The 18,459-nt window shown below is 42.2% G+C and overlaps 3 protein-coding genes across 13 annotated transcripts in view; 2 read left to right on the top strand and 1 right to left on the bottom strand.

The window, feature by feature from the left end:
• Window positions 1-14,241, top strand: part of RIPOR2 (RHO family interacting cell polarization regulator 2) — a 101,364-nt gene extending 87,123 nt beyond the window's left edge. For all 4 annotated transcript variants that reach the window (XM_083623715.1, XM_083623718.1, XM_083623716.1 and 1 more), the window contains 9 exons: window positions 470-651; window positions 2,424-2,592; window positions 3,639-3,774; window positions 4,653-4,814; window positions 6,372-6,530; window positions 7,868-8,073; window positions 9,256-9,339; window positions 11,278-11,368; window positions 12,653-14,241. In XM_083623715.1, coding sequence (XP_083479841.1) covers window positions 470-651; window positions 2,424-2,592; window positions 3,639-3,774; window positions 4,653-4,814; window positions 6,372-6,530; window positions 7,868-8,073; window positions 9,256-9,339; window positions 11,278-11,368; window positions 12,653-12,753 — 1,290 coding nt within the window. In that variant the 3' untranslated portion in view covers window positions 12,754-14,241. The remainder of the gene's footprint in view (window positions 1-469; window positions 652-2,423; window positions 2,593-3,638; window positions 3,775-4,652; window positions 4,815-6,371; window positions 6,531-7,867; window positions 8,074-9,255; window positions 9,340-11,277; window positions 11,369-12,652) is intronic.
• A 676-nt stretch (window positions 14,242-14,917) lies between these two features.
• On the top strand, window positions 14,918-16,313 carry ARMH2 (armadillo like helical domain containing 2). Its single transcript, XM_083624104.1, has 2 exons — window positions 14,918-15,237; window positions 15,564-16,313. Exons 1-2 carry the CDS (start codon window positions 15,039-15,041, stop codon window positions 16,037-16,039), a joined length of 675 nt encoding a protein of 224 aa, XP_083480230.1. The 5' UTR covers window positions 14,918-15,038; the 3' UTR covers window positions 16,040-16,313.
• GMNN (geminin DNA replication inhibitor) overlaps window positions 16,246-18,459 on the bottom strand; it is a 32,519-nt gene continuing 30,305 nt past the window's right edge. For all 8 annotated transcript variants that reach the window (XM_083624096.1, XM_083624099.1, XM_083624094.1 and 5 more), the window contains exons 5-7: window positions 18,222-18,304; window positions 18,032-18,142; window positions 16,246-16,677 (exon numbers count right to left, since the gene is read on the bottom strand). In XM_083624096.1, coding sequence (XP_083480222.1) covers window positions 16,498-16,677; window positions 18,032-18,142; window positions 18,222-18,304 — 374 coding nt within the window. In that variant the 3' untranslated portion in view covers window positions 16,246-16,497. The remainder of the gene's footprint in view (window positions 16,678-18,031; window positions 18,143-18,221; window positions 18,305-18,459) is intronic.

Here is an 18,459-nt window from a genome sequence, read left to right as displayed (position 1 = left end):
ACTGAGGTACCACTGTAGCTTTATTCATAAATAAATAAATTAAAAGTGAATACCATACATTTATGTGACTAAAATCAATGAGCACCCAGCTCACACAAGTAGACTACACCAATGGTAGAAAGTACCCCACAAATATACTAAATTTGTATATTCTATATTGACATATTATAAAAGATGTTATAATTAAAAACAAGTGTCAACAAAAAGTCATTTCATTGGTTGGCAGACAACAACTTCCAGACAGCATAAAAATCTACAAAGAGAAGATTTACGTCACATATTGTTTACGTCACATATTGTGAAAAACTGTATTGTTGAATCTGGTAGTTTCAGGAAGATGCAGAGAATTTCTTCTTTGTTATTAAAAAAAAGGTTTCTATGCCTTTTTGTTGCAGGTGGGGGAGTGAGAATGTATAGATTCATCAGCTCCCTCATCCCCCAAATATTCATTTTGCTTTTCCTGTTGCAGTGCAGACCAGCAATCAGTCACAGCAGGTCATCCAGCTTAAGCCTAACAGTTGAGAGTGCACTGGAAAGTTTTGATTTCCTCAACACCTCCGACTTTGAAGATGATGGTGGTACTGATGAGCTTTGCAATGGCGGTCGAGGCACTGACTGTGTATTCTCAGATACGGAAGTTGAGAAAAACAGGTACGGAAGCCAATATCTTGTACTTTTCTTACTTAAGCCCAAACTCTCGCACTTGTCCTTTCAGTCCTGGCGCGCAGACATTGTTAAAGGAAGATTAAACTAAATATTGGGGTTTATAGATAAGTGATTTGCCTACAGAGCAATTATAATTAAGTTTAGAAGAACTGCTTACAGTGTTGCCCACATTTTATTTATGATTTTGCTGAAATGTCCCCAAATCCATCTTAAAACAACAGCTGGTAGAGCATGAGACTCTTAATCTTAGGGTTATGGGTTTGAGCCCCATGTTGGGCAAGAAGATTCCTGCATTGCAGGGGGTTGGACTAGATGACCCTCGTGGTCCCTTCCAGATCTACAGTTTTATGAAACTAAGATTCTTTGATACTTTTTAAAATCATCGAAACATCATGAAATGCAAAAAATAAGCATCATTTTGTCATGCCATCACAAGCCTACCTGTGCCCCAGCTTCTCTTAATTCATACCTGAACAGAAAATAGTTGTTTCTGAGTTGGCCATTATAAGTGTGAACCTGCAGCAATCCATCTATTCTGATCAATGCAGGGTCAAGCCTAACAACAGCACCTTAGCAGAATGCCCTGGCTTGTCTCAAACTATCCCTTACTCAGTGTAGATCCATTGAAATCAATAGGTATGAATAACTTAAGACCATTGGTTTCAATGGATCTACTTTGAGTAAGAGTTCATTTGATACAATAAAAAAGGTAAAGGACCCCTGACAGTTAAGTCTAGTCGCAGACGACTCTGGGGTTGCGGCGCTCATCTTGCTTTACAGGCCGAGGGAGCCAACGTTTGTCCGCAGACAGTTTTTAAAGGTCATGTGGCCAGCATGACTAAGCCGCTTCTGGCAAACCAGAGCAGCGCATGGAAACGCCGTTTACCTTCCTGCCGGAGCGGTTCCTATTTATCTACTTGCACTTGATGTTCTTTCGAACTGTTAGGTTGGCAGGAGCAGGGACCGAGCAACGGGAGCTCACCCCGTCACGGGGATTCAAACCGCCAATCTTCTAATCGGCAAGCCCTAGGCTCCGTGGTTTAGACCACAGCACACCCTTTAGCTTGTCTTAAATGTTCTATAATCCACCTTCCACTGAGAAATACTGGAACAATTGTTTAAAGAGTGAAACAATCGTTTAAACATTGAGATTTGCATTATTCTGTAAATAAATAAATAACTGGGAAACCTGAGTTCTATGCCTGAAACACCTGATGAAATCATCATGTCTTCTGCTTCAACGACTTGTGGGTTGTTGTTTATAAATTTCTTGGCTGGCAATTAATCATGTGCTAGTAAAGCACTGACAGATTAAGTCTTAATTGTATAACTTTTCAAAACCACTAATCTATAACCCAGTGAAATCTGCAAAACAGTTTGGCAAACCATGTTGTCAACAGATCAGGGTGGCTGGTGCATTTTAATTATTTTTTTTTAAGAAAGCAAGTTCTAATGAAGGCCGATTTCAAAGACTTCACAGCGAGAGCTCTTTACAAAAGGGGCATTGTTTGAGAGAAACAAGTAGGCCACTGTGGAAGCCATATATCCTTTAAATGTGGACACTTACTTGGCACCAGCTACCTTGTGCCACTGCCAGTTTTGAGGTATGATGCTTTCATTAAAAGTCTTTTGGCCTCGCGAGGGCTTTCTGGTTACAGGTCGGTGCTTTCAACAATCCCTCTTTTGCGTGGTGTTAGTCATGTTGAGCCTGCATAAAAAGAAATCCAAACCACTCACTTACCTCCCAGCATGAACAGTTACAGGTCAGAACACCCAGAAGCCAGGGGGCATCTCAGCGAAGCATTGACAGAAGACACAGGAGTTGGTACCAGTGTCGCTGGAAGCCCTCTTCCGTTGACCACAGGGAACGAAAGCCTTGATATCACCATAGTCAAGCACTTACAGTACTGCACACAGCTTATTCAGGTACCTATAGCGGGGTGTTTTTTGGACCCCCTAAACCCTAGAAATTAAAAAATGTTAGGATTTTGATTATTTGGGATGTGAAGGGAGAAATACAAGCTGCAGAGGAATTCCTGGGCTAGGTCTTGCAAAAAACAACCTGGGCAAGCTAGAGCCATTAAGAAACAATATACAGTGGTACCTCGGGTTAAGTACTTAATTCGTTCTGGAGGTCCGTTCTTAACCTGAAACTGTTCTTAACCTGAAGCACCCCTTTAGCTAACGGGGCCTCCTGCTGCTGCCGCGCCGCCGGAGCACAATTTCTGTTCTCATCCTGAGGCAAAGTTCTTAACTTGAAGCAATATTTATGGGTTAGCGGAGTCTGTAACCTGAAGCGTATGTAACCAGAAGCATATGTAACCCGAGGTACCACTGTAGGGCCGTTGGCAATGTAAGCAGACTGGGGGTTTGTAAGGTTGCCAGGGTAACTGGGTGTGAGGTGACAGGAAAAGAGTCTTCAGCAAGGGTTGCTGGGATCCATCTTGAGCAGGCTGGCTGGGAGAAATGCCTTGAACTTCTCAGCTGCACTGCTGTGGGAGACAAACCCCTTTTGAAATGACCATGCTATGAGATCTGTACTCCCGCCATGCAGACTGAAGGTGTAAATAGAAATAGAAATAAACCATATTTCTTAATGCCACAACAGTCTCCACCGTGTCTCAATTCTCCAAAGGCCCACAGAACCTCTGTGAGTGCCTAGAACCCCATGGGCTCTTTCCGCTGCTTGGCAGAGAGGGGAAGGTTATATTGTTGGGAGGGGATTGAAAACTTGGGATGATGGGGTGTTATATCTTGAAAGATGGCATGACTGGATGGAATCCTGAGCAGGACAACCTCACACTGCAACACTTTGTTGCAGATCCCCTCTGTAGAATAAAATACTATTTTTGCCTGCTAAAATACATATGCTTCTGCATTACACACATCAGCAGAATTAATCTAAGTTCTATCCAGAGAATTTATTATACATAACATGCTAAAATTTTACTCTTCTTTCGTTGTTTCACTAGCAAATTGTATTCTCCAGTAAAACTCCCTTTGTGACAAGAAACCTCCTTGATAAGCTGTCTCAGCAGGTTCTAGTGATTGAGAGTCTTGCAGAGATCAGCAATGAGAACACCGGGAACATCAGACCTGTAAGCGAAGGTAAGACCTGGCATGGAAAGTTTCCATTTTGAAAGGATGGGTGCCTATTTAAATATTCCTTAAGCATGGCGTGCAATACAGTCCTGTATCCATTTATTCACAAGTATTTATTCAGGGTGTGTTGTTTTTAAAGTGTGTTCATGATAATTGGATTATTCATGTCCGCCAGGTCATTGAAACTGAACAGCCATATTTCTAAGGACTATAAAACAGATTAGCAGTTTCTGTTTCCCCTACTACATGCATCATAGGCTTTAGCCATAGGTTAGGAAACAAAAATGTTGAAAACTGAAAGAAATTATTCATTTCAGAAGTGAAATGCATTTTCACAAACATTTCCTAGTGTATTATCAATGCATATCTCTGCCACCATGTGGGCTAGATTGAAGTTTGCTTCTTCCTTTTTTAAAAACGAGATCTGAAATTCTTAAGAAACCAAACCCTTTACCATAGTGCCTGGATGTGCAGAAAAGCAATAGCCCTAGGTTAAAGTCAGTTTCTTTTGTAAGCACATACAATCCAGTCAAGCTTGTGAGCCATTGATTTTCAATAGAAATGTACATGGTTAACCATGGAATCAATGGGATAAAGGTGCTTACACTGACCTGGATCCATGTCCAAAGTATACAAAGGGTGATTAGCAATTGAATTATGGTTATCCTTTTCAATCAGAACAAATCTGCTTTTGCCTTTTAGAGTTTTCACTCCGAAAAGCCAGTGCAACCCCTTATAATTTCAAATGAAATTGGCGTCTTCAATCCATGTTCCTTCAGTGTGGCCTCTTAAGCTTTGCAAACATTCAGCTGTGATTAGAATCTTTATCTTCCTTATACTGAAAGCAGTGACAATCTCTCTTTTGTGATCTTCTTTCCATTCAGCAATTCCGGAATTCCAGAAAAGAGTCTCTCTGCTTTCCTTCTGGAGTAAATGTACCAATCCTTCTGGGTTCTACCACATCTCTGCTGACAAGATGATCAAACAACTGGATGCCATGTTCGCTACTACGCTGAATGATGAGTGCCCAGGACTTGCAGAAACAGGTACAGTTGTCCAGTGTGTTTCTACAGTAGCAGCAGAGAGCATCCATCTCGCTGATGGTGTCTGCAAGAAATCTCTGCAGCAGAAATCATGGCTACTGACACCTATATTAAGTCTTTCAAAGTTGCTTGCTGACATTAGCACACTGAAATATTTTGTTATATTTTCCAAAATGCAAAATGACTTAACCCAAACAAAGGGCTTTTGAAGCACAAATATTGATTTAGTTAATGATTTATATAAACTAGCATATCCAGTCAGGCAAAAATTGCTACTCTGCTCCAGTCTTCCAGTTACTCATCTTTTGTTTTATAATACTTGCAGATAGATATGCTTTGTGTGCATTTTCCAGCAGATTCCGGAGAAATATAGGTTTCCCTTACAAAAGTAGCCAGCTCCTATTGACCCGAAAACCCATTAGCTGGCTCACAGCTGAGTTTTGGCCTACCAGAATGCCTTAGATCCTCTCAAATTGCCTATTGGCAAGCTCAACAAAACATGTCTCTCCCGTATCAGTCTCTACAGCCACAGAAGGCACAGTAACTCTCCAATGGTTTAATTTCACAGTCCTCCATTGTCTCCCAAGAGACAGATACCACCAGGCTGGCTTCATTGCATGGCCACACATTTAGCAATAACTGAACTGTTGAATGTGGTACTTAATACTGAACTACTACTACTACTACTACTACTACTACTACTACTACTGCTACTACTACTACTACAGGTTGATCAAATTGAGGGTCAAAGTGGTTCTGTTGGTTTCCTTTCCAAATCCTGCTCCTTCCACCCTCTACCTACCCCATGTCCACTGTTTTTCTACGTTGAAGCTTATTCAATGAGGCTTTACCCTCATTTGCAACACTCAGGCCTTTTTCTGTATGCTTGTAACTGTTGCCCACACCGCCTGTGTGCTACCACCTTTTTATTTGCTTCAAATCCCTCTTAAAAACCCAACTTTTATGTAACATGTTTGCCTCAGTTCCTTAGTCCTCGTGCTCTGTTGTGACTTAGAGAACAATCCTAAGCCCTGATCCACTGGCTGCAGGTAATTAAGATGGGACAGAGGTGCCTCTCTGCTGGTAGAGAGCAGCTCTGAGCTGGGGGCATGTCCACAGAAGAGGCGCGCATAAAGCACTCTTTGTTTCTGCTGGTCATAGGTTAGGGTTGCCATGTTTCAAAAAGTGAAAATCCAGACACAAAAGTAGTTAAGCTTCACCCCACCACCACCAAAAAAAACCTGAAAAATAATAATGAATTTTGAGTTAAGTAAATTTGCCAAAATCTATACTCCTGACATCCAGATTTTCCCAGGCATTTCAGTGATTCCTGCCCAGACACTGCTTCCGATGACTGAATCCCGGCCATGTCTGGGAAATTCTGGATGTGTGGCAGCCCTGTCATGAGTGCCAGTAGCAGGGTAGGCTCTGTTGCACTAGGGAAGGAATGTGAATCAAAAGCAACATCCGCATTCACTGTACCATGTGTTGCAAACTTATTAAATCAGCACAGTGCCTCCTAGAATTTTAATCTGCTTTTTTTTATCTTGTCACGCACAGTGTTCAAAACCTTGGTATCACATATCTTGGACCGAGCAGAGCCTGTCCTCTCCTCTAGTCTGTCCTTGGAAATCATAACAGTTTTCCAGTATTACAACTATTTTGCTAACAAAAATGTCCACGATCTGGCAAATTATTTGCTTCAGCTTGCAAGAGAAGGTAAGGATGATCATACAGTTTCCTAGGGAAGGTTATCTTTAAAAAAAAAAAAGTACAGCATGAAATAATTCCATTTACTGCTCCAAAGAATCCAGGAGTATGTTTTAAGTTAAGATTCACAATGCACACATGAACGGTGTGCTTTGAACTAAGGCAAAAATGACACCTTTTGATCCTACGGCTGGGGAAAATCTGAAGATCAAATCATGGGCTCTCCCTGAATAGCAAGATCTGCTATGTGTTAATTCGCATACACATTCACACACAAACACATAACTTCTATTAGCCGAGAGTCTTGAAGCTATTGCGAATGATGTAATGTAAAGTCTGTTTTAGTGGAAGGGTGATAGCTCGGTGGTAGAACACATAATGTCCCAGGGTCGATCTCAGCATTTCAAGACAGGTCAGCGAAAGAGTGCAATGCAAAACTCAGCCAAGCAGTATACATTACACTGAGTTAGATGGACCAATAGTTAGGCAAGCTTCCTGTGTAAACTCTGCAGTTTGCCACAAGGTGTCCCATATCAAAGATGCCAGCAAAACAACCTGGATGGTTGAAGAAAGTAAGATGACTGTTAAACTAATTTTGACTTATGGAGGCTGCTGGAAAAACTCATGGTTGATCCGGTTCCTCAGATATTCCTTAAAATTTTCTGTGTTCAGGTGGTTGGGTTTTTTTATAAAAAAAGAAGAGCACTTTTGGAGATGAATGCAAGCGGAATTCTAACCAGGAGCACAGTAAAAAGCAGCAAGCTTTCCAGTGCCCTGTCCAATGAGCTGCAAAAGAATTGGGCTAAAGGACAAGCACTGGACACTTGATTTTTTTTTATAATCTACATGCAATAGAATTAACAGTTGCAAACAAAATTGGCAAGATATATTTATGCTCTATTGATTCTCCCTCCTCTACCATCACTCCCTTTTACCACTGAATTTTTTACCACTGAATGTTGGCCACTCCAGGTGGTAGCAGTGACACCTAGAGTGCCTCCTCCTCATTATGTGGATGAAGTTGCCAGACTTCCTGGTAGCAGTTGGTAGTGATGTGGACACTGCCTTCCAATGAAGGCTATTCACAAACCGATTCTAGACTTTGCCGTTACCATATGGAGTAGCTTAAACACATGCGAAAGCTTGGACACCTGTTGCTGGGAATCACAAGCACTCAGGTCCTGCTTGCAGGAGTTCAATAACCACCTGGTTGGCTATGACTATGAGACCAGGATGCTGAACTAGGGGGGCCTGTGACATGATCTTACGCTCATATGTTGTCACTGTCTTTGTGTGGTGAACCTAAGCATGCCCTAACTTGGAGGGACATTCTTGTTCCATTTCAGCCTTAATGGTGCAGACTCTACAGTCCTTAAGAGATGAAAAGTTCTTGCAGAATAAAGCCACTTTAACCTCCTTCAGCCTCCCACCTCAGCAAGAAGTACTGAAATCCTTGGCTCTCCTCCTCCTGACTGAAAACAAAAGGGAGACCCACGAGGCTGTGGCATCCTTGTTGTCGGCTGCAGCAGAAGACAAGGACTTCAGGGAAAAGGTAGGTGCGATTGGAAACGGTAACAAAATTATGAGTACTGGGGTAGAGCTGTTAGATTTCAGCTAGGGCATTTCTCTGAGGCTATTAAGGCTTCATGGCGGGAAGGAACTCTCTAGCTAGACAGGGTGGTCTAACATTTCATATCAAGTGGGCCGCAAGAGTACTTCGACCCAGAACCCATGGTCCCTATGCTGCCTTGTATGGTGGGAGGAGCAAGGCCAAAATTTGATGCGTCACCCCCAGCCCTCATGCTGCCTTCCCAAAGCTAAGTGAGGCACCAGGCTCTGGGAAAGAGGTGTTAGTCTCTGGCAAGGTCATAGAGGCCTCCCACCTCCTTCCCAAAGCTAGGAAGATGGAGGACTCGAGGACCCTGTCAGAGCTCTCACACCTCCTTCCTACAGCTCCATGCCTTGCTTACCTGGCTCTGAGAAGGCAGCGGGAAGAGGTGCCTCAAATGTTGCTGAGGACCGGACCACCCTGAGTTAGGAAGTGGGGTTGGGACTGTAGGACTGTTTAGCCCCAGTTCCATGCAGCAGCATGTAGAGAAGCAGCATCTCTCTATATATAACCCCAGCTGGGATAGCTCAGTCAGTAGAGCATGAGACTCTTAATCTCAGGGTCGTGGGGTCAAGCCCCACATTGGGCAAAAGAGACCTTTGTTGCAAGGAGTTGGACTTCAATGTCCCTCAGGGTCCCTTCCAACTCTGTGATCCTCTACACCCAGGGAAGCACTGCTTCAGGTATTGCATTGATTCATTGTGAGTTTGGATTAGGGCCCTGGTGTAAAGGTATTCAGGCTTTTTACCTCTGTTTTTGATTTTGGATTGCATTAGTTAGGTGGTGGTTTTGCTATAATTGTTGTTAATCCTAATTTATTTTGCTTTTATAGTTTTGAATTGGAATAAGTAAGCTGCATGCACTACACATATGCCAATAATTTAGAATGGCCCCTGGAGCACATAATCTGCTTTAGTTACTCCTTTTGAGGGGAACCACATGTTGCTGAACTGCAATGCCCTTCATCCTTCATCATTGCCAATACTGGGTGGGGCAGAGTTGGAGTCCAACAACATATGGAGGACTGCTGGTTCTCAATCTTTGCCTTAAGTGCTGCCTTAAGTCTTTCTGTGAGATGCAGCTGCAGCTTCCTCCTCATTGCCTCCCTCTTTCCCCCCCTCCCAGGCTTTAATTTATTACTGCGAAACCCTTGCACAGCCCAGCCTCCACCTGCAGAAAGCAGCTTGTCTGGCCCTGAAATGCCTCCAGGTAAAGTTTGCCTTCTTTTCTTTCCCAGGCACAACAAAAGGTCAAGCAACAGCAAGAGTTTCAATAGCCCCTCTTGAGCAAACAGCAACAATCAGAGTCTTGTTCTTCTGCATTAGCCATCCTGGTATTACTTTGCAAAAGTGAGGATTTTTTTTGATTTTTTTTGCACAAGTAATTTAGAACCTTGAAGTATCTCCAGGATGAGAAGGAGGTACACAGACTTAACTTATAATCAGAAAACTAATGCTTATGCAGTAGAACAACAGCAACTATATATGGAGAACACTGGAAAATGGGGAAGGGGGGCTATGCCAGTGCAGTAGCACCAAGATCTGCCGTTGCACCTACATTTGGACTAGGATCTGTTTAAATCGCTATCATGTTGTGGTCTTTGTACTTCCAAACAAAACTACCACATAGATTGTAGCACCATTTCAGTTCACAAGAAGTACTGGGGCAGAGCAATTGCACCAGTGATGGTGGGCGGGGTGTAGGTGGGTGGCAGATCCACTGCTATTTCCCAAGCCCTACTGGGTCATGGCAGCCAGGGCAGAAAATGATGGCGGTGGTGGGAAACCAGTTTTTCCTCCTCTCCCACTGCCTACATAACTGCTGGCCTAGCTTCCAGCTCTGTTTGGGAAGGGGTTGTTGGAAGAATGAAGAAGCTGAGGATTCTGAGGCAGTGGCGGAGCTGGGTGCTCTGGCACCCGGAGCAGCACACATCCCATGCACCCGGGGGCGGGGCGATCCGCCCACGGGGGTGAGGACAATCCTCCCAAGGGGCAGGGCGATCTGCCCACGGGGCCAATTGGCGCAGCTGCGCGATTCTCCCAGGGGGCTGATCTCGGCACGGGGGTGCGCTGAATGTTAACTCCTTCAGGCTGAAGGGGGTGACATTCAGCGCACGCCCCCCAAGCCTACAGCGAACTGGGGGAAGGGGGAGAGCCACAGCAGCTGCTTTGCTGCTTGCCACTCACTGGGCTTGGGGGAGTCGTGCCAAATGTCACCCCCCTTCAGGATCACACCCAGGGTGACCCACACACCCCTTCCTATACCCCTATTCTGAGGTTCCTCAGCCCCCCCCAATATGTTCCAAACACTCCCCGTTTTGGGCCTCACTAATGTTGGAGCACTACCTACAGGATATCCGAGACTATAGCATTGCACCCTAAACTTCGCTTAACCTGTGGGTGCATTGCCTAATCTCAGGGAAGACAGAATTAAGGGCAAGTCATGAAATGATTAAAAAAAACCATAGAAATTTGCCTGTATACACCCAAACCAGCTGTAGAATGCCATTGTAATACAGAATTAACTAAAGATTTTTAGTAATAACCTTTTAGTTATGACAAATGTGGCTCTTGTAGCATAGTGGTAGTTTAGTGGATAAATCTATCGTTGTGAATAATAGTCATTTTAAGAGCTTTTGTTCATAATGCAATAAGGTACATAAGACAGTAAGACAAAAGTTAACAAAGCTTGTGAAAGAGAACCTAGGACCTGCAACAGCATTTCCTCCAGGGATCCAGCTGACGTGAGCTGTTTATCTTTTCCTTGACTGTTTTGTGCATCTTCAGTTTCATGCCACAAGCGCTACCAAAATGTATCGGGTGTTGCCCAATGGAGGGAGCAGATCCACACGATATTTCATTTTGCATGTGGCTCTGCTGTCCCCACTGAAATTACGTAGTGAGGAAAGTCATATGTGGATAAAAGCCCTCCTCTGTTGCACTCTGTGGGTGCATCACAGACAACACATGTGGGATTCTGGATTTGAGCTCTGAGCTTCTGCAGAGAAATAGCAAACTCCAGATGAGTTCATAAAAAGTTTCACACAGATTTGAACAACTGGACAGAGAATCAGTGATTATACTTTTATATATAAACCATTTGGAACGGGAATAGAAAATAATTAACTTGTTTTTGTTTTTGGTATAGGCAACTGAAAGTATTAAAATGCTAGTCACGCTTTGCCAGTCTGACAATGAAGAGATCAGGAAGATAGCCTCTGAAACCCTTCTTTCTCTTGGTAGGTTGATTAACTTTATGCCATTCCACTATTAAAAAATAAATAAATGTGAGAGTAAAAGCAAACTGATGAAAAAAATGGGACAAAAGCAGAGTGGGGTGTGGGTAATAGAAGAGCAATGACAAAGAGAAACTAGGAAGCACTAGCACAGTACTGGTGATTCCCAAACTCTTATTTCTACATAACATCTGAAACAGGAGAGGCAGTGCAAGCCCTCAATCAGTGGCTGATGCAATGGTGGGCTGGACTGAGCAGTCAATGAACTCGGCTTGGACCCTAGGAAGACAGGGGTGGGCGGGTGGCTCCTACGTGTGGGAGATAGATCTGTCACCTTTCCTGATTGGCGTTGCACTCCCTCTGAAGGAGCAAGTCCGCAGTCATCTGTGGCTAGGGGTGCTTTCTACAAGCTCTGGCTACTATGCCAGCTGTTACTGTTCCTGGACCACAGTAGCCTAACCGCAGTGACCCACGCATTAGTAACATCAAGACTTGATTACTGTAGCACACTTTATGTGGTGACACTCTTGTATCTGGTTCAGGAGTTGCAGCTGGTGCAGAACATAGTAGCCAAACAGCTCACAGGAGCAAGTTACTGGCAATGTGTTTACTCCTCTGCTGAGATGTGCCATGGTTGCCAATTTGCTTGTGATGGGGCGCTTCTTCCACACCCGAGGTTTGGTCAGCCTTTATTAGGGACTGAGCCTTTACTGTGGCAGGCTCTGTTCTGCAGAACTCCCTGCGGTAGCGGTTCAGCAGGAATTATTCCTGCCCTTCCTTTAGGCATCTCCTAAAAGCAGTGCTGTTCAGACAGGCCTTCGCAATCCAAATTTCTTTTTCCCAGCCAACATTTATTGCTTTTTGAATAGACGCTTTTATTGCTCCAGCTGCTTTATTGGGGTCTGCAAAAGTGGAACTTTACAAATATTTAAATCCATAACTTTGCAGCCACTGAACAACAGTACCTAACCTTCCCTTAATGCAGTGGTGTAGCAGGAAAGAATGGCAAGAAGATTCAAGGACAATCGGTATACTGTTTTGGGAATAATTCATGTTCTTACGTAGCTGCATTGTTTTATATTTTCTGGATGTCCCATGATCATGTTATAAAGTAGTTGTGTTCTATCTTATAAATCAAGCACTGCTAGTTGTTTCTTGTTTCCCAAAGTATTTATCAATTTTCAAAAAATTGGTGTGGCACAAGAATATTTTTATTCTGAATGTGTGGCCTGGAGAACCTCTGCCTTCATGCAACATTTGCCTTGCTTCTCATTTTTCTCTGCTCAGGAGAAGATGGACGGCTGGCATATGAGCAGCTAGATAAATTCCCTCGTGAATTTGTTAAGGTTGGTGTACGACGTGGGACTGAGGTAGCCACAGCCTTTTAAGAGTTTCATCTGCATATTAACACAACAGCTTCAGAGGCTGGTCTTCTTTAACCACAACGGTGCTGTAGCTGAACTGCAAGAAGATTCACAGGTGTTCGAAGAAGAAGAATGAATTTGAGGGCTGTTACTGGCTTCGTTCTGTAACTTATAATGAAAACAGTGATTTGTCAAAGATTGCAGTTGCTTTGCTTTTGAGTGAAACTAGGTCACTGCCATACAGTCAGCCTCGGCAAATACAACAAAAGTTTTGTAATCATAAATGAGGCATTTTAAATTGTATATGGTGGGTTTTCTGTGGATATAATTGCATCAGTTTAAAACTTTGTGATGCTTCCTGTAAATCAGTGGAAAGGAAAAAGCAAACTGAGTAGGACTTTTAACAGCAGTTCTGACTCCCATCTGTGCTGTGCCTCAGTTGCCTTCAAGTATCTCCTGCCTTGTTTTTGTTCTTAGTAGCACCATTTAGTGTGAACAATCTTCAGATGACGGGCCTGACTCTGGAAACAGCTGGATGCAAACTCCAGGTTTCAGTAATTCTCTGACTCATTTCCTATTTCCATTCTTGCTCTTTTCTGGCTTCCAGTAATGACCTCTGATAAATCCCAAATGATTTTTTAAAATAAAAACAAACACTCTCAAGCAGTCGTGCAGGTTGTATAAAACAAACAGGTGTTTTCCTTTTTTCCAGAAAGGGCATATGGCCACATTATACTTGTACATGAAAACACCGAGATTTAATCTTCCTTTCCCCTTCCTTAACATTTCAAAAAAGAATGAGGTTTTGTGCATTTATAGCTGGGAGCTACAATGATTTCAATGTAAAAGAGAACAAGTGGTGGAGATCTCTGGGACTACTTCAAATTGAGTTGTTTACACACACTCCCTATCTGCAACAATCAAGGTGACAGACAGCATGCTATGATGCTAGTTTTCTTAGAAGTAAATCCCAGTGTGCAATGGTGGTTACTCCCAAGTTAGTATGCATGGATTGTAACTTGAAGGTGTTTTATTGAAGCCCTCATCAGACAATAAAGTTTGAAGCGGCTCATAGCTCTTCAACCATTGGGCACTCCTCCTTGGAGACATACAGATTGTGAAGTGCTGGTTGTTGGCTTTTTAAAAATAAATTTAACAGAAGTCTTTCCCCCCTTTTTTGCCAAAATGCATTGGCAAGCCAGTATTCTTAATTGTTAATGTTGTAACACTGTATATACCTGTATATTATAAATTATAAATATTCTTTGATTAAAAGCTGTACAGTCACTCAAAGGTTTTACTGAAGGGGGAAAGTCTCTTTTATGAAATGTGAAATAAGTAATTGTGCTCTGGTTTTTACAGCACATTGCTGCCACAAGCCTACAGTCTTTCATTGTCGTCTTTTGTATTGATTTTTGGCTTACATTTGCCTTCTAGGTTTGTGGTATTTGTACTTCTCATATATACGGCTCCTGTTTAAGTTATAATAAAGATTATTTTTGAATTACTAAATAGCCTTGTTTTTACTTTGGTCGACTTATTTCTTCCACCAGTGCTAGACCTGGACTTCCAACTTGATCAAGATGGTAGTTCTGAGAAAAAAAACAGCAATTAACCTCAAATGACAATATGTCCAGGTATCCCGTACACTGTCACCCAAGCTTTGTTTGCCTATAAATATGTCAGAAGAGCTGGCAAAAAACATGTTTCAGCACTAGGGAGAAAGCACTGCAAAACTGCCTCCCTTCTGAGTTTTTAAAGCTACAGCAAAGATCTGCAAGTACACCTGGAAGTCTGAGTGGGCTGCCTGCAGACAGTTGCTGAATTACCTCCAGGAAACTTTGCAGAGGAACTAGCCCTTCTGCAGTTTGTTGGGAAGATGGTGGTAGAGGTGGTGTTTGGATCTGCCAGCCTCCACCGCTGGACAGGTAAGGGAAAATAGCTCTATCTGTAAGAAGGTATGAGCAACAATAAAGTATTGGTTGTGGAGGGAAACAAGTTTCTTTACAAAGATAATTTAGACCCATGGGGCAGAAGGATGAATCTCACTTTTTTAAAAATGTGAAAATATAACTTATTGGCTTAACCCACCACCAACCGCAGGATAGGATAGCTAAGAATCTACGTAAGTATGACATCATACTATCTCCATTTTCCATTCTATTTACTGCACTCATTGCCTAGTTACCAGCTGCGTGGGCTTGCGAGTCAAATGTGAATCAATACTTCAGTCTCCCAACACTTTCCTGTGGGTAGAGTGAAATACAGCTTTAGAAAGACATTTTTCCTGAAACAAGTCTTCAGGCAATATGGGAAGCAAGTTTAGCAAACTAGCAGCCTGGTATAACAAGCATATCAAGCATGAGAGGGAACCCGCAATCAAGCTCATAGACCCTGTCTTTCACCACCATAAAGTCAAAACCTACGGCATTGAGCTGAGAGATCCAGAGCTGCCCCTGCAGGACAGAGCCACAGCTGCATGCTATATTGGACTTCTAACTTACACAGGTATGCATGTAAATAGACAACAGCTGCCAGTTTGAGAAAAGTGTCTTGTGTCCAACTAAGTTATAGTTGGGCTAGGCCCATTAAAATGAAGAGACCAAAGTTAATTGTGTCCTAGTCCAAGTAGAAACAACACTAGATACGACTGAGTAAATGTGCGGTAAAATTGTAAGTATGTTTAATAGCTCAAGTGTCAGTATTCAAGGGACTCCATCTCATGGCTAGGAAATCTCTCAGTTTACATTAGCCATTAAAAACGGACAAATATTCAGGCATAGCAGTGTTCCAGAATATTAGTGAAATAATCAGTAACATGTCTTCCTTTGCAGGTGGTGTTAATGCTGCTTTGCTTGCATCAGAATACATTCAGGATATGATTAATATTTTGCTTATGCCAGATACTTCTGGGGAAGTGAGGACCTATGTATTAAAAGGGTTGTGTGGCGTTTGCTACCTAAGCTACTTAAACCAAAATGAAGCCAAAGACAGACATCTTATGGAAATTCTCCTTGCTTATCTGGATGAAGATGAAGACCCGGAAGATGACGACCCTCTAGATATAATCACTATGAAGCTCTGGGTTTGCTACCTTATGACGGTTGTCTGCTGTAACAACATCCCTTATCTCAGGTTATTTAATGAAGTGGGTGGCCAAAAGCTACGTAAAAGTCTGGAGGCCCTGTCTAAGTTGGAATGGTTTAGCTGGCCGCAAAACTATGCCAAGTTAATGCTAGCGCTTCTAGCCTACCAAGAACAGATAAAAGAATCACTAACAGGTAGAGTTAAGAAATCCAGCTTACAGTAAAAGTGCCAGGTGGTAAATGGTGTTTAGGGAAGTATCCAGAAATACTAAGTAAATTATTGGTTGGGGCTGACATATAGCATATGTACTACACTTCTGTTCTCAAAGGTTTAAAGGGGGTGGGAACTATTATTCCATGTCTATTACCTCTTAAATAGCTGGCTTAGACTTGCAACATATGTTCTAAAGTACAGCATTTTACAACTGTGTAATCTGTGCAGAGAAGTTTATTTGGCAGTTCCACAGACATGAATAAAAAACTATTTACAAATTGAAATACATAGTATTCCCATTTAATCAAGTAACCAGATGAAGTCTAACACTTCCATTATACTTCCACCGCTGCAAAACCCACCCTTTGAAATTTCAAGTGAATCTTTAGATTTCAAAGGATTCTACTCTTCCCCACCCCAGACATGACACACGGGCAGTTCATTTTCCCTTTCAGAGGCCCAATACTTTCAGAGATTACTTGTTTCATTTGTCAGCAGATCTGTAGAATTCCTCGATAGCTGTGAAGGTTCCCCTTCAGTTTCTCCATCTAAATCCTCCTCAGTAGAATCACTTTTCTCATATGCAATTTCTTCCAGGTCTAGATTTTTCAGTGTCTCTAGACTTTCTGGTGCCTGTCCAGTTAGTCGCTAGAGAGGTATGATGAGACATTAGTGATACTGTCAGAACAGTGGTAGAATTTAGCTTTTGAAGCCAAGTAATATATTATACAGCAGTTAACTTTTTTAGAGATATTACACCATCACTACATGCTTTATACAACAATTTGCAAAGCACCTTGCACATTTTCCTAATAACATTATCTTACATGGCGGTAAGAATTATCATCTTACTGCAAATCTTCGGGGGTGGGAGGGAAGGCAGATATTGCAGAGACAAGATGTGAATGACTGACATAAAATACAGGATTCTGTGCTGTTAGACCTGGTTGAGATGAAGTAAAAAAAGTTCACATTGTCTCAACCAGGTCTAACAGTCACAGAATCCTACATTTTATTTTTGGATATACAACTTTAACCTGCAGAGAAGTGTACAGTATATTCAATTTTGACTTTATAGTCACTTTCTCTAGAGACTACCTCAGAAAATAATTTTGAGGCAAGGCTGGGAGAGTCCTAGCACATGACCTCCAAACTTCAGATTAGTTAGACAAGATCTCTGCAAAGCACAGACCCCAACACTGATGTTACTTGTGTACAAGCTACATGTATCAGCTGTTAGGTTATCAGCTAAAATATATGACCTAAAAACTGGTGCCTACATTTAAAAAGGGGAAAGCTAAGTAGAACACAATACAATTCACATTTGACATTTTGCTTTTATATCAACACCAGATTAGACTTCTTACACAAGATGGCAAAGCACTTTGAACCACTAACTGTTTATCAGAAGCATCTTCTCCAAGAGATATTTTATAAGCATAATGTTATAACAACGGTGAAAAAAGCACAAACCAAGAAAAGGATTCATGTTCCAAGATATCCTGCTTTTAGACTTTAGATCAGGATGCACAAGATTAGGGGTAGGCAACCTAAGGCCTGGGGGCCGGATGCGGCCCAATCGTCTGCTCAATCCGACCCACAGATGGTCCGGGAATCAGCGTGTTTTTAAATGAATAGAATGTGTGTTTTTATTTAAAATGCATCTCTGGGTTATTTGTGGGACATAGGAATTTGTTCATTTCCCCCCAAAAAATATAGTCCGGCCCGCCACATGGTCTGAGGGATGGCGGACCAGCCTACAGCTGAAAAAGGTTGCTGACTCCTGCACAAAATCTTTGTGAGATCGATCAAAATAACACATTTTGTCTGGGTTTATCAACAGGGCACTTGAGCATATGTTCCACCACCCACATTAGTTCACCATTTACTCTGTTTTTGCAAAGTAGCCCCAATAATAGATGGTAACAATCCCTTGTGCAAGATTAGACAAGATGCAGAATACAGTTTGAGAATATTGCTGTTTACCATCACTGTAGCTTACCTCAATCATATTTGCCATATATTGTACATGGCTGGCTAGCTCTGCAAGCTCTTCATTTTCTTCTTTTAGACGAGCAATTTCACCATCTTTTAATTCAATTTCCTTATGGAGCTAGGGGGGAAAGCAGACAGAGTTTAAGCATCAATGGTAGTGAAAAGGTGATACTTTTGCTGATACTACATAAAATTACCTTTTCATTTTCTTGCAACACCTCATACAGAGCTTTCCTCCTCTCCTCAGCCAATTCCTTCCAATACCGAGATGAAGGATTGCCTGCAAAGAAATTAAGGATTTTAAAGTCCCCATGTGCACATCATAGAAAACAACTGTTAATGGTTTACAGTGAACATGCAGACAGGTTCTGCTTGCTCCTCCTAGTGTGAGCAATAAGCCATGATCCTTGGTTTTTGCATTCTGTCTGAACCAGT

This window comes from Podarcis filfolensis (genome assembly GCF_964270895.1).
Source record: "Podarcis filfolensis genome assembly, chromosome: 7".
Classification (NCBI taxonomy): Eukaryota; Metazoa; Chordata; class Lepidosauria; order Squamata; family Lacertidae; genus Podarcis; species Podarcis filfolensis.
The sequence above is the reverse complement of the archived record's forward strand: the minus strand, read 5'-3'. Positions and strand labels throughout refer to the sequence as shown.